This window comes from Ursus americanus, chromosome 25 (genome assembly GCF_024610735.1).
Source record: "Ursus americanus isolate L20-20 chromosome 25, mUrsAme1.1.p, whole genome shotgun sequence".
NCBI classification, from domain to species: Eukaryota; Metazoa; Chordata; class Mammalia; order Carnivora; family Ursidae; genus Ursus; species Ursus americanus.
The window spans coordinates 26,648,259-26,674,496 of record NC_142151.1 but is presented as its reverse complement, the minus strand read 5'-3'; the positions used below and the strand labels follow the sequence as shown (position 1 = coordinate 26,674,496).

At 42.9% G+C, this 26,238-nt stretch overlaps 1 protein-coding gene across 2 annotated transcripts; it reads right to left on the bottom strand.

Moving 5' to 3' along the window:
- Positions 1 to 694: 694 nt before the first annotated feature.
- KLHL42 (kelch like family member 42) lies at positions 695 to 21,453 on the bottom strand. Of its 2 annotated transcripts, XR_006782303.2 has the most exons (4): positions 20,040 to 21,453; positions 10,345 to 10,538; positions 5,086 to 5,892; positions 695 to 4,407 (listed from the first exon to the last, which is right to left on the bottom strand). XR_006782303.2 is itself a non-coding variant. In XM_045811828.2 (3 exons), exons 1-3 carry the CDS (start codon positions 20,909 to 20,911, stop codon positions 5,441 to 5,443), a joined length of 1,518 nt encoding a protein of 505 aa, XP_045667784.1. In that variant the 5' UTR covers positions 20,912 to 21,453; the 3' UTR covers positions 695 to 5,440. The 2 variants fall into 2 exon arrangements, 1 of the variants encoding a protein (XP_045667784.1); XM_045811828.2 differs by having other exon boundaries at positions 695 to 5,892.
- Positions 21,454 to 26,238: the final 4,785 nt, after the last annotated feature.

The window sequence follows — 26,238 nt, the reverse complement described above, 5'->3', positions numbered from 1 at the left end:
CTCCCACCACCATGCCCAGCCTCAAAAGCAAGGAGTTGTGAGGCATGTGGGTGGCACAGTTGTTTAAGCCTCTTTCTCTCGGGTTCGGCTCAGGTTGTGATCTCAGGGTCGTGAGATCGAGCCCCACACTGGGCTCTGCGCTCAGTGGAGAGTCTGCTTGGGATTCTCTCTCCTCTGTCCCTCTCCACCCCCTCCCCCACTCTCTCTAATATATAAATTCTTAAAAAAAAAAAAAAAGGCAAGGGGTTGTTTCAGTTTTCCTAGAGTGGGGAGTGCTTCAAGGAAACAGTGGGAAACATTAGAAAATAGGGCAGAACAGATGGTGGTGGGCTGTCATTGCCGAATGGCGGGATTGAGACTTCAGAGTTCTAAGGATTCAGAGATCCTCCTCCCAGATTCCTCTTCTCCAAACACTAAAGGCTCTGGCAACCTCTGCTACCCCATTCAGCCCATCTTCCAACAGGACTACCACCTCTCTAGGTGGTTCCTATGTGTTGGTCCAGCCTTCCCTGTGAGTCAGGAGCCCCCACCTGAGAGACCTGGGTCCTCTCTGCTCTGGCACAGCCCCGACCACACAGTTGGTACACCGTACCTAACGGACAACAATGTGGATTGTTAAGATTTTGAACTATTTTATTCGAAGAGATTTTCTTCTATGGTTCTAGTTATAAACACAGAACAAATGCTATTTGAGTGAGTGCATCATAGGCATCATTGTATTTGAATGAATCATATCAGAACGTTTACATTTTAAGCCACACTTGAAGACACAATACAACCCTTTTAACAAAGTGTCAGTCATAACAAAACATAATTGTTCATTCTACAGATTATCAATTTTCCTAAAATGACCACTAGATACGAAAACATTGTAGAGACATCTACAGAACCCCTATCAAGATTTTTCTTAGAAAAATGACACAATAATGCAAATTACATTTTCCTTTTCTTTACTAGTAATAAACTATGACATCCATTTGAGAAAGCACCAGCCAACTCTACCAAAGTCATCTAGCGGCCTTTTGCTCCTCAAAATTAACCCTCTTTTACATTTAATGTCTCCTGTAGGAATGGATAAAAATGGTTATGTCAAGTGCAGAGGTTAGCATTATGTCAATTGGTGTGTATTTTATACCATGTTCCTAAATTAACACATGAAAATGAAAAACAGCAAATATTCTTACATGAATGAAACATAAGGACAGAAAACCACCCTTTGATAGTGATCACACAGGCAACGTCAACTGACTTTCCATCAGGACTAGTGTCTTAATGACCATTAGTAATGCTTTCTATGGAAGTGTTTTAAAGGCATAAGTACAAACACACACGTGAACAGCTCGCCTCTCTCCCAATACTCACTTCCCTGACTTTGCTCCCTCTCTTCATGGGATCAGGCTGCTGAGCCCTTAGCCAAACTGGCTGTGGTGCCTAATAATTATCTTCAACAGATCACATATCATTTTTTTTTTTTGAAAGATGAAGTACAGAGAAGACTATGAAAAGTAGTGAGAAAAAAAGCATACCACTAAAACAGAAACATAGGTTGTGATGTTCAAATTTAGAGAAAAGCTGGTTCATTAGAACTGTCAGTGGATCATGAAGCAGTGGACAGATTGGGTCAGGACTGAGAGGCGGCCAGGCCAGAGAGCCGCAGTATGCCTGACAAAGTTGGCCATCTTTGAAGACATGGGTTACAATGATTATGACAAACATTTTCACAAGGCTATAATCTCTTCCAGATCAGGGGACACAGCTCATTTACATCTATACCCCTAGTTCTTAATATTATCCTGCGCACAACAGACTTTCAGTAAGTATTTCTGGGAACCAGGGAACGGAGCTGAATCAGCTCAGTGCTTTCAAAGCCATTCTGGGTGGTATCTACTCACCTAATTCATTCACTCCTCTGTCTAAGGCAGGATGGGAAATAGACTTCATTCATCTCACTCTGATGGATGGGCAATGGATGCCTGGCAGCACTGATGACATGGACTGTGAGACCAATTCCTGGCACAGAGGAAAGGAGTGCTACTCATTCATGATGCCACCATCAGAGAATGGTGGCACAGATGTTATATATTCCCCATCCCTGGTCTAAGAAAAAGGCATCCGACAACTCACCCATACTCCCTTTCTGTCACTATGCTGCCTCACGAGTGCTCTGCATTAAGCCACTGCTCATTAGATGCTGGTTGATCAAGGCCAAGGCCTTTCCACTCCATTTACCTGTGTGGCCAAACAGGTAGGGTCATGACTTTACCTGGAAATCTGAAAACATGGCATCCACAATGCTCATTAAGAAATTCTTTAGTGAAAGAAAACAAGCATTTACTTCTAATTCCCTTTGGAGAAAAAGAGATTCGTCCATCTCAGTACAGCTTTAATTGACATCTAAGGCATTAGGAATTACTTGGGATTTTGGTTCAAAAAAACATGGCCAAGTTCAATTCTCTTTGGTATTCATGCTTAATCTTAATCTATTTGTTTCTTAATAGAATCCATAACCTTCTCAGTACTTCATTGTTATGACTTAACCCACACTGTTGAAATAATCAACTCCTACAATTTCATCAGAAAAACTGGCAAGGATGCTAAGGGGAGAGGCCTCTGAAACCAAGGATGTTAAGAAGAAAGCCAGAAAGAATGACAGGGAGAACCAACCCCCCTCTACCAATCCACACTCAGGACTCACTCTGCCACTCAGACCATTCTTGGTAAAACAGGTTGCGTCTGGCAGAGTGGCTCCCGCTAGCAGGGATCCTCCCCCTAGCCCCCCTCTCCACAGTGGAAGGCGGGTACCCCTCAGAAGCATGTCAGAAAAGAAGGATGAAGCATTTAGAGAAAGGAAGAAAACAGAGGGATATTATCAAAGAGTACTATATTGTACACCTGAAACTAATATAACACTGTATGTTAACTATACTGGAATTAAAATAAACAATTAAAAAAAAAAAGCTAAGTCCTGGGGGATGACAGGGATTTTCAAAACAACATTCCCTCATCATAGGTAGAGTCTTCACTACAACATTGGCACCAACGTGAGAACAGAGCTAAATTAAAATTATCCTCAAAATGCCAACATAGCTGATGTGCACAGCAGGAAGGATGATGACCAAATCCACAGATCTGTTCCTATTGCACATTCTGCCTTGCCCAAGTACTGCTAGCAGACCAGAGAAGCAAAAACTTTGTTAGAAGTCTGTGTATCTTAGAGCTATAATATACCAGGACACACGTGCACGCACACACACAAATATGCACATATACACACACATCAAACCTGGTTTATAAAAAAAGCTTTGTGGATCAGAGTGAGCCTTCACTTGGTCCAAGGATCTAATTGTTGGCATAAGGAAAACAGACCCAAAGAATGTAATCAGGAAGAGAACTGGTTGGCAGCAATAATATTACATTTTATATGATGTGTTTATTTACAGGCTAAGGTCTCATTGTCCAGAACTAATTCAACTGGCTAGAATCTTCTGAATATACAAAGTTAAGCTTTAAAAAAGTTAAGATCTGTAGCAACAAAAGTTAACACTATTTAAAATAAATTAGATTTTAAATATACGCAATGAAATTATAGGTCACTGGAAATTCAATTCCATAATGAATATAAATTAATATAAATCTATTATTAAAGTACCATCCCCAATAAGATTTCAGTTCAGAGTTTAAGGGGAAAAAAAGGCTAAGTATTTGAGAATAAATGGGTATGGCTTAGAAACCCTTAAGTAGTGTAGCTAGAGTACTGATATGATTATTTGGTGACAAGAACCAAGAGCTGTCTCCAGGTCCACAATAAAGGCTTGCCTCAATTTAATTAATAGAAGTATTCCTGAAAAGTTGTGCAAATAGAACTTTTACAACCACACCCTGATTTTTACTCTACTCGCAGGCCATGGTCATCAAGAAACCCTGTAGTGACTCTTGTGAGAACCTGGGGAACTCTGCCGAAGCGTTCAACCCTCTGCACCACGTCTGTGCGGCGAATGCCTGCAGGAGGCACTGGGTAATGTCTGTGGGACACACGGACTTGCCACGGTCGTTTTTGGTTTTCTGCGGGACGTTCTTAAAGTGAGGCACACTGTAACTGGAATGTTAGAGCAGAAGGATGGACTCCAGCTCCCAGCTTCACTGATTCCATTACAAAAGATCAGAGAAGTTCAAAAAGAAAAACATTTCCGTAAGTATACGTTTTTAAAGGGATGGACCTATGATCGGCAGAAGCCTTCTATTCTTGCTAACAGACTACTGACAACTGCTGGAGCTGGGTTCCATCTGATTCAACGACCAAGGCAAGCAGAGCACCTTACCGAATTTCAGAGATACCACCACAGGCCATTCCTCTTCTACAAGAGCTTCTTCCCTCTCCAGCACCAAAGCTCCACAGCTATCCTCACCCTACCTCATAAAAGCAAAGCATGAATTAAAAGGCTACAATTAAACTAGAAAGATGCCTGATCTAAACATGATAAAGTTATCTTTTTTACCTTAAAAACAGAACTAAGTCAAATACATTCACTAAAAGTAATTCTTAAAGGCAGTTTTTTGTTTTTTGTTTTTTTCTTATTTGGTCTTCCCCTTCCATTTAAATTTAAGACTTGATTTCAGAAAAATATATATATATCCATCCTTCTAAACAATATATCCTCTCTTTTAAACAATACAGAATGCCTAGCCATGCAACTTATCTGACCACATATATTTGCAATCTGCCACCTAACTGAAATAAGGTTACATCTGTCTATCTAGTCAGTCCACAGAATTGCAAAAAAGTTTGGAAAAATAGCTGAGAACATTTTTAAGAAAGGTTTTGGGAGGACTGGATGTTTGCAAGGACTCACTGTAGGGCTCCATCATTGTAAGTTTCCTGGAAAGTAGTGTGCAAATAAAATATAAAACCTTCTTTTTAAACCACTGGAAGTATATGTGTGTATGAATGGGGGAGAAAAGGGTGAATGACAGTGTCACTATAAATGTATCAAGTAAATGAATAACAACAACAACAAAAATCTCTCACTTAAGGTATTAATGATATTTCAAGTGACCTAAATAAAACTATTTTAAAATGATCTTTACCATTCACGTCAATTATTGACTTTGGCCCTTTACTAAAGCAGGCACAACGAATCTTCTTTTTGACGATCAGTTTCAGTCACTGGCCCAAGGGTACCATATTTGGATGAAAATACGATCATGGATTTGCTCCCACCATTTAAAAATCAATAATTAAAAAAATAATGAAGTTGGTCTCTTTTCTCCACAAGTTTTCAAGTAATTAGTTCGAGAAGCTTATTTACAGCTATTGTACATGTGCCCTACTTTAACCCACGTTTTCGCTTTAGAAATCGGCCTCCCTGGAAATGGGACACTACATTTTTTTTTTCTCTTTCTGTCTTGAACCAGGTTTCCTTTAAATCCTAAGGCAGTTCAGTCATGTTTCTGCTTTACTGGGCAGGTAAAGAGAGGAAACCAGCAAGTTGTGTCCAAAGGCCGGGAAACGCCTGAAAGCTTCCCAACTATCTGAAAAGATGTTGTACTTGAGGAAAACTCGATGCTCCAGGCTGGTGGACAGGGTCACGTCTCTGCTCATGATGTAGATGCCATCGTTGTGAAGCGCGCATGTCAAGTTAAGACCCGATTTGGACGTGTTCTCCTTGAGGTAGAGCCACTGCCGCGTGACCGTGTTATAGGACTGCACGGTGAGCATGTCCTCGCTCTGGCTGCTCCTCCGGTTGGGCCCCAGTTCATGCAGACAGCCGCCCACGATGTAAATGGTCTCCTCAACAGACACCATCTGCTGCTTGCGAATGTGGACATCACAGGTTTCAAAGAGGGTCCAGATGTCGGCCGAGGGGCAGTACTGCAAAATGTTCATGTTGCGGTCTGAAAGGAAGAAAGAAGCCAAATGAGGACACAGCCACAAGGAACACCACTGCCTGCCTATGCTGTGATAAACACTGCCCCCAGCTGAATCTTCTGGTCACAGAGAGGCAAAACTATTGCAGAGAAGCAGAGGTCGGGACAACAGTTCTCCAAATGGCTGGGAGGAGATCTGTTCAGAATCATCCCCCTTACCCGCATCAGGCATGTCCCCTCCCTGGGAGGCTCTCGGAATCAAGAGGGCCAGGCCACGGCCAGCTGGGACTGGAGCATCCCTTTCCTCCTCCCTGGTACCCCTAAGCCTTTTAGAACCACCAGTCCAATGGAAAAAGAATCAGAGCCTTGGAACTCTCCTCAATATCTACAGAATTACTGACTTCTTAATACAGATGACAGGCAGAGCTCCAAGGGGATCTACTCTTGACAACCGACTCTACTAAACAAGACAAGTGAGCCAAGCAAGATCTTTAGGGGTTAGTCTGAAGAAAATAACACACAATTGCAAGTCAGGAGAAACCCCAGGAAGTCTCACGTGTGGCCTTCAAGCCATAGAATCACTTGGCAATTCGAAGTCCCAACTGTAACAGCCTGTAACTCACAAAGGCCCTTCCTCTCGCCATGCCTGCTTCCCAAGAGATGACTCGTTCTTGGGTGGATAAAATAGAAAGTAGATCAAAGGCTACTCTAAAATTATCTTGAATTCATAGCTGCTTTAAGGAAAAATATTGCCTACTTTGTTTTTGAAAAACGCTTGTGAAATTTAAAAATATCTAGTTCCATTTTTCCTTTTTTAATTGTTCTTTTTTATCCTCTTCTCCTCTAGGAAAGAATAAGTGGAATATTTTAGCCTCAGCAGAAGAAAAAATGCTCTGAGTTATCAGAAAGAATGAACTTTCTGTTTGTTGTTGTTGTTTAAACAAACAACAAAATCCATCAGTGTAGGAGACAAGTCAGCTTGGGAACAGACGTGGAACCAAAGGGTACCACACTTCCTCCTGACACAGAAGGACCCAGCCCCAGCTAGCAAGGACAAAGGAGCTCCATCGCCACCTCTGGTACCAGGTCGAGTGCCTCGTAAGAGGGCACAGAAAGAACAGGAAGGAGACCGAACCCTGCGCGTGCGCATGTCCCCACGCCTGTAGAAATTTCAGAATGACTACAGCTTTAGAAAACTGTCCTTCTCTTTTCCGCCCACACTAATACCTCCCTGTATTTCTTTTTATTGTCGCTATTGTGATAAAACTCATTCTGGAGACAGTCCAAGGGAGTTTGGCTCCAATCTATCAATAAGTGCTCCTTAGTAAGGCTTCCCAGCGCACAAATAAAGAACTTATTCTAGTGAGGCTTCCCTGTATTTCCCAGTTCCAGGTCTCAAGGTCTTCCCAGGTCTTCTGTAAATGTTTTCTCTCCTCACCCAACAAGGGCTCAGACCATGATGAAGTGGTTTGAGTTGGTGGAATAATCTTTTGCTTTTTCATTGAGAGGTGATTCTGAACCTTAACAAATCACCCTTCTTCCCTTGAGTGGTTACTATTGCTTCCTATTGAATTTCTCTTAATTTCCTCAGTGCCTGCTATGGAATTAATATAATCAAACAGCTATTATAAAAACTGTGTTAACTATTACTTACTAAATTTTAAAATCTAACTTAAGAAGCCAGCAAGCCAAGAACTCAACTTTGAGCCCTGCATTTTGTTTTATGACAATTATGACTCCTTATTTTAAATCCAGGCAACTATTAGGAAGTGCTGGGAAGATCCCACACAGAAGAGGAGGGGCATTTCAGAGTACAAGGAACTGTCCCGCCCTCTCATCTCAGACAACCCATTTTCAACCCTTAGACAAACATCCATCCATCCACATCACCCAACCATCCCATCACAGGTATTTGGCTTGGGGAATCCGGGGCAGGAATCACCGTGGGTGGCCCAAGTGAAGAAGGTACATGAGTAGTGGCTTGAGAAACTAGAAAACACACAAGCAAGGGTTTTCCAGGTCAAATCTAAAGAACATTTGCTCAGCCAGGGTCATGGAAAAACTAGGAAATCTACCAGCAGAGTACTCCTTGGGTTACAGTGCTGCCTGTCAGTGCTTCCCAGATCCTGGTCACAAGAGAAGCCGAAGGATATGTGTGCATTATGTCAGTCCACACGGTGCATTCTGTCTTACAAAATCTAGGAAGGAATCAGAATTCTTAGAAATGTTCAAAAGTAAATAACTGTATTTACTTTCCCAGGAGAAGAGGCACACAGACACACACAGAGGTACATATGCACACACAGGAATTCTCTGGGGGCTATGGTTTCATTAAGCACATGAAGTTGACCATTGTACCCAAACACCAGTGTTGAAGGTAAAAGAAATGACTGCTAGGGGGCGCCTGGGTGGCACAGCGGTTAAGCGTCTGCCTTCGGCTCAGGGCTTGATCCCGGTGTTATGGGATCGAGCCCCACATCAGGCTCTTCCGCTATGAGCCTGCTTCTTCCTCTCCCGCTCCCCCTGCTTGTGTTCCCTCTCTCGCTGGCTGTCTCTATCTCTGTCGAATAAATAAATAAAATCTTAAAAAAAAAAAAAAAGAAATGACTGCTAGGTCTCTCTCTTTTTTTGTTTTTCAATTATTTGTCACCAAAAAAAGCTGGCAATTATCTTATCTTCAGTGAAAAGTCACTAGGGAGGGACACTGGGAATAGCTCCACAGTGACGAAAACTTGAGGGCATTAAAAAAAAAACCTCTCTGCTTCCCATGCACTCCTCTTGGTCGCTTCCTCTCTTTAAATGCATAAATACAGCACCTCGAGTGAGTTCAACGGTGGCCCCCAAAAACATATGTCTATCCCTATCCCCTAACCCCAAAACCCTTGAATGTGACCTTATTTGGAAAACGGGGCTTTGCAGATGTCATGAAGTTAAGGATCTCGGCATGAGATCACCCTAGATTACCCAGGTGGGCTCTAAAATGCAACGAGGAATGTGTCTTTATAAGAGACAGAAGCGGGAAAGACACGGATATGCTCAGAGGAGAAGGTGCGTGAAAATGGAGGCAGAGACTGGAGTGACGCAGCCACCAGCCAAGGAGCACCTGGAGCCACCAAAGCTGGAAGAGACGGGGAAGGAATGTCCCCTAGCGCCTTCAGAGGGGATGTGACCTCCCACAACTTGATTTCAGACTTCTGGCTTCCAAAAATGTGAGAGAACACATTTCTATTGTCTTAGGCCACCAAGTTGTGGTTGGTTGTTAAGTCAGCCATAGGAAACTAAAGCACCACTCACCACCCCCACCACCCCCCACCCCCGGAACTGTTTAGAGACACTCTAAGAAGTGTTACTCAGAATCTTTGCACACACACACAGTAGATCAGATGCTCATAAAACACCTGACATTTAACTTCTTCCTCTAACATAAATCCCCCAAACAAGACACATTCGGCTATGGGGAAGACTTTTTGGCACCCACACGCTATTAGCATGTGGATTTTGCTCTTTACAAAGTTACGTATCAGCATCCTTTCTCCACACTTACTGTATGGAGCTCTGTCCTCCCATGTTGTACCACAAAGGAGAAATAGGTTATTTCACTATGTCGGATATAATGGTAACTCTACTACTTCAATGTGGCTAAAAGTCCTAAGAGTCCAGTTGTACCTTTTCTATAAGTTCTGGGCATTTTACAGTCAGATAAAACAAATGAAGAAATAAATTTCTTTGGCCAAGAGGTAACTTGGACACAAGTGAGGGAGAGAGAGAAAAGGAAAGACACACCGCTTCCTGGTAGCCCACCACTGCCTTTTCAAACACAACCAAGCTGTTTTTTATCACTATCATGTGAGATGCTTCCTACCAAGAACAGCAGTATAAAACCTACTGGAGAAACTTATTTCCAAATTATTAATACCAAATACCCACCCAAAAAAGTACAGTTTAATAACTAGCACTACCACCTCCCACCTCTGGTCAGGAGAGAATTCTCTTATATTCATGTGTCTTAAAATCCTCTTATGATATGTGAACAACAGCCTCGAGCTGAGTTTCTGGAAACTGTCTGATATGTTTGTGCTCAAGAAGGAAGAAAGTGAAAACAAAGACCTGCAAGGATGTTCTGGCCCTAAATTCCATAGTGTTAAATGTGTTTGGGAGAAGGATGGCAGCTACCCAGTCAAGTCACAAGACAGCTGGCCACAAGACTGCATTTCCAGAGCAGAAAGAAAATACATACGCTCTTCACAGCATCCTCTACCCCATTCAATCTTCATGCTCACACAAAGGCACCAAAAGTCCCTTCTGTCCAAACCACCGCATAATACACAGCTCTCTTCCTTCCAGCTATGTAAATATCCAGTATATAATGTGTGAGCTTACAGTATGTACACCGGAGTGTTTCCTCCGGCGCCCTCCTGCACTTCCCCAGGCTGCCGAAGCTCGCATACGAGAGGATCACTTACTTGCCCCTTCACTTACCTCTGGTAGTATATCCTCCAATGACATAAATTTTTCCCTTACACTCACACGCAGAGAACTCGGCCAGAGGATTTGGTAAGGGTGCCACAAAATTCCAGGCATCCTGCTCAGGATTGTAACACTCAACATTAGAAACAGCCTGCCCACCAATGGCATAGAGTTTTGAATTAACGGCCACAAGTTTGAAGTTAGACCTGAAAGAGAGATACAAAGGCCCAGAGAGTCAGGTTTTTTTTTTGTTTGTTTTTTGTTTTTTTACCATTAAGAAGGCAATGGCATGAACTGCTAAAACAGAGTGAGGAATGTGCTGGATATCTAAAGAAAATTAGCTTTCCAAGTTGGGTGCCATTCTGCGGGACAGAGAAATGACCAAATGGCATCTCAAATTTCACTCCTACCCCAGAATTCACAAGAATGATGCATTTTCCAAATTTTAGCAATTGGAGATAAATAATAAATAATAAATAATAAATAAATAATTTAAAATAAAATTTAAAATAAAAAATTTCAGCAATTGGAGATAAATAATAAATAAATAATAAATAAAACCAAGAGTAGTCTTGCTTAGCTTTATGCCAAGAACCAAAGATATTTTGCATATAGTAGGCTTAATATTTCTTTCAGCAGTGGGAGCAAGTGCTAAGGGAGGAATGCATAACCACCTCTCTCCCTTGTCTCTCTACTCAGAATGCTTCCCATTCTTCCTACCTAGTGGGTAGGCTCTATGTTAGGTACACACTAGCACCTCCCACACAGACACGCAAATGCTAAGGGTGGCTGCTAAAGGGTAGTTCAGAGACCCCTTAACCACAAGTGCACCAGACAGATCACTCGTCCCCCCCCCCGCCCCACTCCATATGAGGGCATCTTATATATTGTTTCACAACACATAACATAGGGCTTCATAAGTACGGAACTAAACATATTTTGATCCAGCACTCTTAGGGTGTTTCTACGCGTTAACTTAACAAATACTTAAATCAACAAATGCTCACTTATCATAATAATTAGAAAATAATTTTAGGGCGCCTGGGTGGCTCAGTCGGTTGAGCGTCTGCCTTTGAATCAGGCTTGACGGGCTCCCTGCCCGGCGGGGAGTCTGCTTCTCCCCCTCCTTCCTGCTTGTGCTCTCTCTCCCTATCTCTGTCTCTCTCAAATAAATAAAATAAAATAATTTTAGAAAGAGAATACACTGGTTTTAAGGCCCATACTCAACCACACAATTAAACACTGCTCATCAGCATCAGATGCTAGGTAAAAGTCTCGTAACTTCTGAATTGAAAAGAAAAAACTAATTTGTTTCAACATAGTGCACAGAAATTAATGGACTCCTTGAAGGCCAGACAGGGTACACATTTGGGCCAGTCTCCCTGATCGGTGCAGCAGTCTCAAGTTGACAGGAATGTGAGCAGAGCACGATGCAACAGAAAGACCTGAAGCAGTTCTCTGACCTGGGCCCAAACTCCCCACTTCGCCATCGCTGGTGTGGGGATAAAACACCTCACAGGATGGTCAAGACAATTACAGCCAACAGTTTATCAGTAAGTACTACACTGAGATAAGATACTATCATTATAATTTCTCAGTTTTCCAGTGTTTGAAATAAAGAAAGTAGACTAGGTAAACTTAGAGGCCACATCTACCACCAATACAACGTCTTCAAAGTACCAATATGGGGGCAGAGGCCACAGATGAAACATGCACGTGAGAGGGTAGATGAGGAAGAAACAGGGAACGAGTCACCCATGTGTGATCTCCTAACAGGTGTCTATCAACATGGATGCACTATGACATAGGACATGCTGGTAATGGTCACCTAGAAAACAGTAAGATGTTTTCAAAGGTGCCTGTAATGTGTACATTTACATGAGTCTCAGTTTTGTTGTGTTTTTCAAATCAGAGAGTGAACAGGGCACTCTTCAACAAGAACCTCATATTGTCCATTAAACCTAGCCAGCCATTCGTATTTCATGCCAACAGACTTCGCTGGGGTGGCAGTTACTGGGGGGTCTCTGCTTCATGGTGCTTACTTTTCCTGCTGCCAATGGTCCTTAGAATCTGAACATGATGCTCTCTCTGTGTGTGCAAATCTGGGGAACCAAAGGAAATAAAGCTTGCAAATAAGCACTAAATTTTACCAGCCCGCAATTTGTTTTTGCTCCCCAAAGGTACACAGATAGTAAATTTTGTAAGATCAAAACAGTTTTTAATATTCATCCAGCATAATCATTTGTCCTAAGTAAACACGTAAGGGCTGAATGAATAGGCAGTTAAAGTAAACAATTCCATCTCTCCAGACCCAGCATGCTCAAGTTCACTTGAAGAGAAGAAGCTTTTCAATATTGAGTTGAAGATGAAATTGCCACCCCAAAACAGACCACTTAGCGAAGAGGCATACTGCTAAGGATTATGAGCCTAGGCTTATACAGGGAAATCTCAGCTCCACTTTCCAACAGCTGTGTGCCCTTGGACAAGTCACTGATTCACAGTTCATCTGAGCCTCAGTGTCCCCATCTGTGAAGTGGGGAAAAGCACAATACCACGCACAATAAGAGCTGAAAAGAGGAATACTTGCAGAAAGGGGTCACGAGAGGGAATGCTTTTCTACATGTTATAAACCTAAATTTCTTGACTCCGATAGGGTCTGTTTCTCATTTGTTAACTGCAACAGTATCTGGCTATAATGTATTCGGGAATTATATACACAGTGCTCTCTCATCCATAAATTCTCATCATGTAGTACCTCATTTTCTACTTTCTGAAAATAGCTCTTTCACTCTTCACCTCCTGAACGGTGAAAAGTATGAATCCAAGCTATTGATTTTTTTAAAAAAATTATCATCTCTAATGTTTTCTTAATATTGATCCCTGACATACTACCTTCAGGAGGGTAAAAAGAAGAATTTTTAAACCACATAATGATGTGTTGTAGCTACATACTTGACTGACTTACAGTAAAAGAAATAAAAGTGAAAAAATAGATGCTGATTTAATTACTACTTTGCTTCAAGGAAATAAAGAGCTCATTAAATCCTTAAAAACTAAGTGACATGAAACATGCTGAACACTGGTACACAGATTAATAGTAACTGTATACAACTGTAGGGCAGCAGGTGACACAGAGGTCTGAGTGGCTTCGAGTGCTGGCCCTATCAACTGTGCAAGCTTATTAAACTGAGCCTCAGTTTCCCCTTTGGGCAGATGGAGCCAATAATAATACTTAACCCAAAGAGATGCTGTGAGCATGAAATAGGAAGTGACATCTCAAACAGTGTCTGCAACATGCAGCCCAGAGTAAGAGCTCAAGAAATGGAAACCATGTTACAGCTTGCTACATAGAACAGTTTGTTACCATTAGAGCAAAGCTCAGAGAGAAATGGCAAGATCTTTTCTCACATCTTTTCTCAACCACTCAGAAAAGGTTTGTACAATCTGTGGAGCACTCAGGTCCTTGTGTTCCCTCCGTCCCCTTCTGCTGCCTACCTTCTGCCACTTCCCTGTGGATTAACCTTCCCTGGGGACCAGGCAGGGGAGAGAGCAGAGGTTAGGAACAGAAGTGGTCATGGTTGCTACCTATTAGGTGTCTGAGAAACCAGAGCACACAATGCAACTATTGGCCAAAATCATAGTGAGTTGGGGGGACGGATAGATACATGGTTTTCTTTCCTTCACACTGTTCTCCGGCTCCACTGCAACGTTAACCAGAGACGACAAAATCTCTCCAGGGCCCCATGACTTAAGAAATGCCCTAAAATACTAAACTTTGGCTCAGAGAAAAAGGGGACAGCTAAGGCTGACGACTGTAATTCCACCTCTGCCAGACTTGTTCAACTCTCTCCTGGCTTTGCTGTATTCACATACACAACAATTTCAGAGCAAAAGTGCAGGGCAATCAAAGACACTAGAGATGTTAGAAATGGAGAAATTAATGAACCGACTGCTGCAACAATGGCCAGTTTCTGCACGTTTTCACCAATTAAAGTGAGGAAGGAGGGCAAGCAATTTTGTGGGCACACATGCTTCTACATGTGAAGAGTTACGTCCTGACAACTCCTGAGATCAAATCCACACACAGACCACTGGGCACTGTTGCATCCCTGGACTTCAAAGCATCCTCTCAAAGACTGCTATGTACTCATACTGCCATTCTCAAGTGTGCGGGCACAACACTAACATCTCTTTCTTCCTTTCCTTTTTTTTGGCGGTGGGGCGGGGGGGAGGATAGGGAGAGAGCACTACTGATCATAGAGCACCATTTTCTCCAGGGTGCAAAGGGCTTTACAGAATCTCTCAACCCTAGCGTTCCTGCCTGTCCCTTATTATTTAAGATTCTGAGGTCACGGGGCGCCTGGGTGGCACAGCAGTTAGGCGTCTGCCTTCGGCTCAGGGCGTGATCCCGGCGTTATGGGATCGAGCCCCACATCAGGCTCCTTCGCTATGAGCCTGCTTCTTCCTCTCCCACTACCCCTGCTTGTGTTCCTGCTCTCGCTGGCTGTCTCTATCTCTGTCGAATAAATAAATAAAATCTTTAAAAAAAAAAAAAAGATTCTGAAGTCACCACCCTATTCGGTCGCTGGGGAATGTGGGCTGCTCTGTATTTGACCACTTTGTCAAAGTAACACAGTACAGGTACATCACAAAGGCAGTGGCTCAAGGTAGATGTGAAATGCTGTGTAAACAGAGGCCAAAATCTGCTTTTCCTCAAGGTTCTAAGTTTCCTCTGGTGTTTCCAGAAACTGTGCTAGACACATTTTCCAGGAACGATCCCATTCTAGGTTTCATTTTTACTTGTTTCATCATCTAAACTCAATTATAAACTCCTTGAGGACAGGAACAATGTCATCTTTGTTGTTCACCCAACAGTGACTAGAAAGATGCTAGACATAGAGGCTGTGGTGAAGTTGAAACACACGTAATGAGATTTTAAAAGCCAGCACAGCACCACCAAGCACCGGCGCTCCACTTCTCCGAAGAAAATAATTTTTAAGAAAATTTAAAAATCCACATGAAGATGGTCATTGCCAGTCTATAAGCCAAACTGTAAATACTTTAAATGGTTATATCTATTCAATGGGTATATACATTTTGGTTACTCTACTTATTACACACCTTAGCAATTTACTTAACTTTCTATGCCTCAGTGTCTGAATCTGTAAAATGGGAACCTCTCTGATATAGTCTTTGCGAAGACTAAGTGAGATAATACATGCAAAGCAGTTAAGAACAGTCCCTAGTACAGAGTAAATGTTCAATTAAATGTTACTTATTATTATTTTTCAGCTATTCTAAATAACTATAATGACTATTATAAGATAAAAATATTCACAATAAAGTTACATTAAAAAAATAAAATCATATTCACTTGTATTACAATAATATACGATATATTCCATAATTCAGAACAACGATGCATTTTAAACATCTATTATCTACTGGACACCATGTTAGCAGTAGGAGTATAGAGAAGCACTGAGCCGGACCTGATTGGAAGGGAGAGAAACAAACATAAGCAGAAAATGTCAACTCAAGGTGGAGAGTGTGCCAGAGAAGCACCGAATTTGAATAGTTAGCCCAACTGAGAGTTTAAGAAAGGACTCCCGGTTGACGTGACATCAGATCTGAGTCAAAGTATGAAAGAGATAAAGAAAGTTACAAATTCCAATATCATATCCAATTTTAAAATTTGGTGGGGGAAAAAAATACCTGTGAGAAAAAACAATAACTCAGGTGTGCTTGGCTGTCTCAGTCAGTGGAGTATGTGACTCTTGATCTCAGGGTTGTGAGTTCAAGCCCCACCCTGGGCCTAGAACCTACTTAAAAATAAATAAACAAACAAAAGTTTAAAAGAAAAAAAAAAAAACAATAACTAGAAAATACCTGAGAATCACTGCAATAAAAAAATATACAAACTATACAAAGATAATAAAATAAACCTTTCCTGAAGGACCAAAAGACCTAAATACACGGGAAAACAAACCATTTTTCCAACTGCAAAGTATTATGAAACTATAAATCTTCCTCCAACTTAATTGATAAATATAATTTAATGCCAATCAAAATTCCAACAAGACTTGACAACTGACTCTAAAGTTTATCTGAAGGAGGAAGTGTACAAAGAATAGCTAAGAGAATCAAAATAAAACAGAAAAAATGGGTCTTGATCCACGAGACAATAAGATAGGTTTACCAAGCTACAATAATTTAAAAGGGTGCTATTGGTAAAGGAATGGCCAATCTATAAATATGGAAACAGGAAAATTAGCATCTGATAACTGCTTGTGCGAATCACAGTGAGGATTGAGGCCACCAGGACACTTAGAAGACATGCTATAACCTTACATTATACCTTATATAAAAATATATCCCAAACACATTCAGATAAAAATGTAAAAAGGCAAAACCATGAAAATAATATAGATTATAAGACAGATGAATATTTGTATATTCTTAACTTGTAGAAGCCTTTCCTGTGCAAGATTAAAAGCTAACAGGATATACATGACAAAAATTTTAAATTTCTTCACCCAAGAATACACGATAAACCTGACGTCCAAAACTGGAGGCTCACAATGCCGGTGTTGTCCTACAATTTGTTCAGTCTGCAAGGTTTTGTTATTGTTGATGTTGGTTTTTTCAATGCAGTAAGTTGCCAGCATTTAAAAATCAGGATATCTGGCTGTCTGGCAACGCCATTCCTCATTTCTAGGTGGCACCAACAAGCTGTGGCTGAGAGGAGGGGCCCTCTTGGGTGGGGTGGTAGCTCCCTGGTTCATCATCACTCCAACCCACCCCTCTACTCAGTGACTTCACCTGCCTGGTCACTTTGGGGATTTCATTTTTGAGGTCTTATGATAACATGAAGGCAGGGAGAAAACAGTGCAACATTACCTAAGAGGCAAGAGATTAATTCTACATACGTAAATAGAATTTCTAAAATGAATCTGAAAAAAATAAACCAATTTTCTTTTTCAATGGTAAAGGCCACTTATAAAATACATACAAAAAAGAGGAAAAATTTCTCTTCCAAGCAGAAACATTCACACCAGTGTTTACCCACTGGATTGGTAAAAATAAAAAATGATGATAATACCTTGTCTTGGCAAGGGTATAGGAACTGGCAAGCTCAGACACTGCTGATAGGAGAGGTAATTCGAACAATGTTCTGATGCACAATTTGGGAGGAGCTACCAAAATTGAAAACATATATACACTTTGGCCCACCTACCCAGGGATTCCAGGAATTTGCCACATAGGACTACTGATATATGCCTGGTAAGATAGGCACATACATGCCAAGATGTTCAATATAGCATTTTTTTTTAAATTTTATTTATTTGAGAGAGAAGGAGAGAGTGAGCAAGTGAGAGAGAAGGAGCAGGAGGAAGGGGAGGGAGAAGGTGACTCCCTGCTGAGCAAGGAGCCCAATGTGGGGCTCGATCCCAGGACTCTGGGATCATGAGCTGAGCCGAAGGCAGATGCTTAACCAACTGAGCCACCCAGGCGCGCCCATTATAGTATTGTTTATAATGGCAAATAGATGCAATTTAAATGCTCAGGAATAAGGAAATGACTGATTACATTATGGTACAGCCATAGGCTGGAATACTACATAGCTCTTAATGAGAGTGAGATGGCTCTACATTTGTTGATATAGAAAAAACTCTCCAAGTAGAAATATCAATGGCCATAATCAGCACAGCCTAATCAACTCTAAGGTAAAAATATATATAAGATGCATACATACCCCTACATGTACATGCATACATACATTTTCCCCTGCAAACAATTATTAACAGACTCATGTTTATATAAATGTACATTTATAACATATATTTACAAATGTATAATATATAAATATATGTCAGTAGACACACATTTTTTACTCTGTGGTTTTTCATGCCATTTGCAATTTTTCTAAGCATGTACTCATGCATTACTCAAATACCTTTTTTCCCCCCAGAGGACAGAAAGGATATTCCTATAAAGAAAAAGAAAAAAGAAAAAAAGACTACCAAGAATTTGTCAAGAAAGGAAACAGAGCACCTGGGTGGCTCAGTTGGTTAAACATCTGACTCTTGATTTAGGCTCAGGTCATGACGTCAGCATCATGAGATCGAGCCCTGTGCCACGATCTGTGCTGGACAGGGAGCCTGCTTAAGATTCTCTCTCCCTTTGCCCCTCCCCCCTTCTCTAAAAAAGGGCAGGGGGGGAGAAAGAAAAAAAAATAATTCTGTGAGGTGTTGTGTTAGAGTTGGGGCTGGAGTTGGGGGGACCTCCAACTGGGGCTACTGAGCACCAGTTGATACAGCTGGAGAAACGTGTGTAGAGGTGACAGACAACCTGCGGGCCCTTGCATCCAGAATCTGGGGGCCATCCATCACCACTGAATGTCCGTTTGTTACTTCAATTAAAGCTGTTAGAATTTGCTTAAAAATCTTAAATACGGTATCATCTCAGTGGTATAAATAATACACCACAAAGGGCTTGGAAGAAAACATGCCAACCCGCACAAGGTATTGCCTCTGTAAGGGAGGGAGTAGGAGTGATAGTCTCTCTGTTTCTTGATTCTTTTCCATTTTTCCACTTTTCTAGAATAATTATGTGTTATTTTTATCATCAGAAAAAAAAAAGAGCACTTTCCAAAAATGAATTTTATGTTATAGTAGAAATAAAGCCACTGTTCCTCCCTGGCCTGGGGTACCCTTAAGTCGAGTAAGTACGTGTAATGGTCTTCCCATTCCTGTTATGACTTTCTTTGCCTGGTGGTGAGCCCCCCAATTACTTGCTCCACACTCCAGGGTAGGGCCCATGTGGGGGGTGAGATGGATACAAGTCGACCAGAAGAAAGGGTATTCCTGTCCTTTCCTGGGTCACACTGATTCTTCTCCCCACTTGTGTGTGAATGGCTCTGGACCATCTTGAGTCCTACCACCTTTCTTTCCTACCACCTTTCCCTGTATTTGCTCTGCTCCTTTTTTTTTTTTTTCTCTTCCTATTCGTTTCCTAGCTCCATTCCCTACTCTCCCTCCCCTCCTTCTCCTGCCTTCAAGTCACCCAAGGGCATGTTGGGAGGGATGTGAGGATGGGAAGGGAGAAGGTTGGGTGGACTGAAACGTTCTAATTCTGTAGGTGACCACTGCCAGGCTCAAATTTTGGATCAATGATGAAACTGGGAAGGAAAGGAGATGCAAACGAGAAGATATAAAATAAGAAAGACAATCCAATGTACAATTCTAATGGGGCACCCCAGTGTGGAAAGCTTCAAAGTCAATAACAACAACAAAATCTTCCCAAGACAGCATTACAGGTCACTGCCCAGTGTGTCACTGAAATCAGGAATAGAGCCTAAAAAATAAAAAAGATAAAAATGAAAGCAAACTTTAAAAAGTTTTCTTTTAAAGTATCCTTCTAGGAAACCACAGACAACCCCCCCCTCGGGAAAATGGCAATTTGCCTCAAAGCGCAAGACCCGCAAGGAAACTACTCAGCTAGCTGACCTCGAGCGGGCCACTTCTTCCTCTCAAGTTCTCAGTTCCTTGGGAACTTTGCCAGAGTCAAGGCCAGCGCCACTCCTGAAGAGGTCATTCCCACCTCAGCACAACCTCCTGTGACTGCCCCGGAAACGTCAGGGGAATGAACTAATGAGCGAGTGAATGAATGGGAAGGGGAAAGAAGCAGCACTGCTGGGTGCTTACCTCTTCTGGTTCATGGAGGCCACCTGGAGCCACTCGTTGGTGCTGGGGTTGTAGGAGTGCGCAGCCGAGATCTCCTGGCTAGTGATCCTATACCCGCCCACTATGAAGAGGTAGTTGTCCAGGATGGCGGACCCGTAACCCCTGACGTTCACCAGGTCGGGAGGAAGGTTGTTGGCCAGCGGGAACCAACGCTCAGTCATCTCCTCATACCTGAGCATGGACGGGGGCTCCCCTTGGTAGGGGTGAGGGGCCAGGGGTCCCCCCAAGAAATCCCCCAGGGCTACGAGGACAGGAGTCCCGGTCATCCGGGCCTCTCTCAGCCTCTGCTTCAGGCTGACATCCCCGGGGGCCTGAGGAGGAGCCCCCAGGAGGTGGAACTGGGGCTTGCACAGCACCTCGTGGAAGTGGACGACCATGAAGCGCAGGCAGGCCTCCTGCAGGTCGGGCAACCCGTACACCTGCGCCAGGCGGTACAGCTCCAGGCAGTTGGTGAGCCGCACCTGGGACAGCAGCAGCTGCAGCAGAGACGTGACCTGAAGGAAGGAGGCCGCTTCCACCAGCTCCGCCAGCAGGCTCACCTCGTCCATCTCCTCTTCCTCCTCCACCCCACCGCCCTTGTCCGCCCGCGGGCCCAGGAGCCAGCCTTCGCGGGCCCCGCCGGCGTTGATGAAGTCCAGCACTAGGCGCAGGCCCGGGGCGCTGAGGCCGCGCAGCTGCTGCACCTCGGGGCCGCCGGCCTCCTGGCTCAGGGCCTCGCGCATGCCGGAGCGGTAGAGGGCGCGGAAGTAGTCGCTCTGCTCGATAAGCTTCCTCTTGCTCACCGGGTAGCAGCGGTCCTCCAGGCGGATCTGCACCATCTCCTCGGCCGACATGGCTGGGGGGCCGGGGGCCGCGGGGGCGCCCGCCAGCTCTGCGCGCTCGCCTCCCCGCCCCCACGCGCTCGCCGGGTTCCGGGTTGGGCGCGCCGAGGGATGGCGCCGCGGAGGAGGAGGGAGGCGACGGGCCGCCGCCCGCTCCCGCGTTCGCCCAACCTATCTGGGTCGCAGTGGCGCCCCCGAGGCAGCCCCTCCTCCTGGTCCCGGGGGCGGCGGCTCAGCCTCGCTCCCCCAAAAGCGGCGGCCCTGCCCGTCTGCTCTCCCTCAGCGCCAAAAAAGGCCCGGCTGGCGCGCGTCGGGCGTCGGGAGGCGGCCGCCGTCCTCGCTCAGGTTCTCTGGGCCGCGTCAGCCGCCGAGGGGATCCCAGCCCCCAGCCTGCAGCCTCCTCCCACGCCTCGCTTCTCACTTCCGCCCGCAGGACCCCTGCCGCCCGCCAGACCTGCGAGTGGATCCGGCTTTCGGGGAGGGCTGGAGGGCTGTGGGCCCGGGTGCCCGGGCTGCGGCCGCGTCCCCGCAGCCTCTCCCGCACGCCAGGCGCCGCGGCTCTGCGGCCTGCGGGGTCCGCAGCGATGCGCCGGCGGGGCGGGGGGGGACCGGAGGCGAGGGGAAGCCAGAGTCCGCTCTTTCTTCCACGCTGCTTTACCAGCGGGAAGAGACAAAAAAGAAGAAACAGGCGTGGGGGGGCGGGAATCGGAATGAGGGGAGTCTGGGGTCCGGCGAGTCAAAATGACATCACATCTTAGATCGCCCATCTAACCCAATCCGGCGTAGTGTCCCCGGGGGGCTGAGGCACAAGGGCCGTCTCTGCACACGCAGGTGACACCTAGAGCTGATTCTTCGCCATGGTCATTGTGTAGGAGCCATCTTGCAGAAAGAAGGTCCAGGCAGACGGCAGCAGGTTCTGCAGGGCTCACTGGGTTGCACGGTACAGCAGACGAAAAGGGTCGGGAAGCAGAGGAGCTTGTATTTGCTGCTGGGGCCCGTTGATCCTTTTTATGCTATTAAAAGAAAGACAGTAGTGCAACTCAGTTTAAGTTAGGACACGTGACTTCTTTTTAAATCTCTTCTAACAGCCATTGCTTTTCCTATTTCAATTTGGTTGGGCTAGCCATGACAGAACGTGATCCTTTGGGCAGAAGGTCTGGAAGCGTTTGGTCATACTGGCCTATGGAGGTGGATTTTCTTGCCACCCTATGTTCCCCTGCCCATCCCCCCCCCCCCCCCGGCCATCTGAGGACTACTTAAGGAGGGATCACTTCTTCCCGGTCTTCTCTCACTGAACGTTGCAAAGAAGTGCATAGAAAACTCACCCCCAATAATGAGGGCCTCGTGTCGCTCATGAGATATGAATTAATCTTAGAAGGGGGTGAGGGCGATACTGTTAGGTTAGCTTTGGGTAGATGGAGAGATAAGGATTGGGAGAGAGCAGGCACCTTATCCTACAAAAAACCATTGAAAATTTTCCCGGACCAAGATTCTTTTATAATAGTCCTCAACTTGGGGAGAAGATGTATTTGGGCTTTGTTTGTATTATTACAAGCTTCAGCTGTCTTCTTGAATGACAAGTTGTTAAATGCCACCTTCATATTTACATTTCCGCCTTTTGAAACAAGATACCTCCTACAACGCTAATTAACATTTTACCTTAGGAAGGGGAAAGAGTTAAAAACCAGAGAAGAAAGTCGTTATTGGTAAAGCATGAAATCCTTTCGGCACCATTTTGGTTAATTTGTGCTTCTCACCATGTAACTTAGCTGCCTCATAGTGAGGTGTTGTCCTCCATCATTTTCTTTATAAAACACCATGAATAGGGAACTAAAATTTTAAAAATATAGAAAAAAATTCTAGCAGATTCTGGCCTCCCTAAAAAAAGTGACGGAGACAAGGATGGATCTATTTTTTTTTTTTTAATTCTGTGAACAACTTTTAGCTTTTTGCCTTGTTTCACTTGGCCTTTAAATCATTACTGATAAAACTCCATTCTCAACCAATTTCTCATACTTCTGTTCTCAATAAGGGTGCAGTCAAGACATTCTAAGGTTCTTAGTGGGGAGTGACCATGCATTTAGCAACCTCTTTGGGAAGGTAAAGTGCCACCTCCAGTATTAGGCCTTCAGCTGGGGAATTTTGCTGGGGTGCACATCCTCCATCAAAGAGGCTTGGACTTGGGACGGAGACAATGCCAGATTCAGTGGTCAGCCAAGAAGAACAGGCTCTTAGTCTCTTCTCTGTCCTTTTAGAATCTTTCACCAATGGATGCTTTTGTTTCCAAACGTCAGAGATATGCCTCAGACTGGTATTTTCTTGCCTTCCAAACAGACCCAAAAAACCACACTCAAAGAGTGATGCACATCAGAAAGGTAATTCACGCCCAGTGATATTATCAGAGTAAGATTAGCTTGGGCAGAGAATCTGGGGTGTTAGTCTGACAATACTGGGCACTGAACCTGTAAGCTTTTTGGCCCTGATATGATAATAATGTCATTTAGGATTGGAAGTATCTTAAAAGATCTAATCATTCCTATAACTCACACAGTAAGTTTTCTGTTCAGCTAGAAATGCAAAGTTAAAGCAATATAAACTCATTTACAAAAGATCTAGAATATTATTTCTAAGCCTTATGAAAATATTGCTTATATATAACTGGTGGTATAATTTTATAGATCTGTTATTGACTGAACAATGAATAATAAAGATTGGCCTTTGTGGTGCTATGACTCACTTCAGACACTTTATGTTATTATGATCTTTTTACAAAAGACTACAGTAAGAGTCAGACACCGGCTGTTTCTTGAAGAATTTATGGAAAATACACCTTATGACCAAGAATGAAAAAAAAATTAAGTACAAAATGTTTATCACAGCATTGCTTTTAATAATAAAAAATTGGAAAACATAATGTATAACAGTAATAGTAGCTAACATTTATTGAATGTTTATTATATGCCAGGCACTATTGTCAGTGTTTTTCGTGGATTACAGTATTATTTTTTATTCCGTTTTACAGCTGAGGAAGCTGAAGTGCAGGGTAAATTTTGGCACACGTGTGGAATGAAATACCGTAGTGCCATTACAACTTTGGATACACATGTAATCTTTCTTTAGAAACCCTGAAAAATATGATTTTACACCAGATTCTTAAAAAACAGTTTCTGGAGGGGCATCTGGGTGGCACAGTCAGTTAAGCATCAGACTTGGTTTCAGGTCAGGTCGTGATCTCGGGGTTGTAGGATCGAACCCTGAGTGAGCTCCATGCTCAGTGTGGAGTCTGCTTAAGATTCTCTCTCCCTCTCCCTCTGCCCCTCCCCACTGTGTCCCCTGTCTCTAAAATAAATAAATAAATCTTTAAAAAACAGTTTCCGGAACAGTATGAATCCATTTATGTAAAATGGTATATATGTATCTATTTTTTAATAGAGATGTCTAGAAGGATGTTAACGAAAGTGTTAAGACTATAAGACTACAGTTTTTCTTTTTGTACTTCTCTGTATAGTTCAGATTTTTAAAGTGAAATATATATCAATTTAATAAAAAGCAAAACATTTTAAGAAAAAATATTTTTCTTTTTTAACAAGCAAAACTGAAATCTTTTCCTTTCACAAAAGCATATGGGACAATTTAAATGAGTTTTAAGTAGCACAGTTCCTTAAAAATGGCTCAGCGGTGCCTGGGTGGCTCTCAGTGGGCTGAACATCCATCTTTTGGCTTCAGCTCAGGTCACGATCTCTGGGTAGGGACAGGAGAGCGAGTCCCCTCCACTCTACACCACCATTCCCATCAGGCTCCCCGCTCAGTGGGGAGTCTGTTTTTCCTTTTCCTCTCTTTCGACCCCCCCATGTGTACACTCTCTCTCAAATAAATAAATCTTTAAAAAAATAAAATAAAAATGGCTCATATTTAATTCAGATTGAGCATCTTCATGTAAGCAAAACTTCATTTTTTTTGCAGTCAGTGTTTTCCAAAAATCTTAGTAAATCACCTGGGACACTTATAAGAATTCTGATTCCCACACTAGAGCAACTGAATAGGCTCTCGGAAGAGAAGAAAGGTTTTAAGGTAAGAATCCAATTTTTGAACCCCTCTCAAGAGCACCCAGTTGGAAAGAAGTACAATAAATCACTGCATTGCAATAGTGTAACGGTTCTGAGTAGTTGATAAAATCTATACAAAGGCTACATAGTAATTTTTTATTCAGAGTTAGAATTGCTTTCTTGTTTCTGCAATTTCATCTCACATGACAAGTTTTGAGACTAGAGGTTTCTGGGCCACATATCTCAGCCCATTGTGGATTCCTCCCTCTGCCCCTGCAGTCCAGTTTCTATCTCTCCTTTTCAAAATACTTGGCTCCAAGAAGTCCCTGGTTTCCAGACTGAATGTTTATGCAATCACCAAAAAAATTGTTTTTAAAATTTTAAAGCATGCTTTTACACTGGAACTTGGAGATTCTTTAAAATACAACTTTGATCTTTACTTGAACACCATTTGACAGCAAAAGGATTAAGCAATTGTGGGTTGTTCCATTATCCCTGCAGGATACGTGAGAACTTCAAGGAATTATATATCACACGAAAGAAACTGCATTTAATGTGATTGAAAGACACAGAGGTTAGAAGGTTAGAAAGCTGACTTTCTGGTTTATGTCCCCAGGGCATGAACTAATCACAATATCTATGCAACCTCATGGAGAAACTGGGAGTAATCTTTTGTTCCTCACCTGTTGCTTGCTTTGCCATTAGGAAACCTCTCTTCCCTTTCCCATTGGAACAGATAGAACAGTCTGATTATTTGCAGCTAAGCAACTGAAACTTGCTTTCTATGAGAAGTTCAATAGAATAACATATTTACCATTTTTAGTTTATTTTATGCGGCTTATGCAAGGTTAGGAGTTAATCCATGTTATAATTTTTGCTTAGGAGAAAGTAAAATGTTTTGTTCTTAAAGTTATTCAGCCTTTTGAATATTTTCTTTTTCTTATTGATTAAATCACATATTCCTAAAAATCAAAGGATATGTGATAGGCTAGTATCGCGAAACAGGTGGAGAAATGAAAATTCAAAGAATGTTAACATTTTTGTGTCAAGTAAGTGAATGAGGCATTATGCAAAAGGTATGAAAGACCCCAGATCACAGGATAGAAAAAGCTTCATTTTTTTTTTTGTTTGAAAAGAGCAGTTCAGCCATACTTTATGCCAAAAGCTGACTTTCACTTATGCTTGGTATAAAAATGGATACAAAAAAGCAACAATTTCGTGCTTTGAACTAATTTGTAATCTTGGACATCATCATCATGGATATGGAAACTGCAATCTTCACAAAAGTGAGAG

What these genes read in the sequence shown, in the direction of transcription:
- KLHL42 (XM_045811828.2), bottom strand. Translation starts at nt 20,911, where the DNA reads ATGTCGGCCGAGGAGATGGTGCAGATCCGCCTGGAGGACCGCTGCTAC. An exon ending in GCCTCCATGAACCAGAAGAG is followed by an intron (nt 10,539 to 20,039) that starts GTAAGCACCCAG and finishes TCTCTCTTTCAG; the next exon opens with GTCTAACTTCAAACTTGTGG. An exon ending in TGGAGGATATACTACCAGAG is followed by an intron (nt 5,893 to 10,344) that starts GTAAGTGAAGGG and finishes TCTTCCTTTCAG; the next exon opens with ACCGCAACATGAACATTTTG.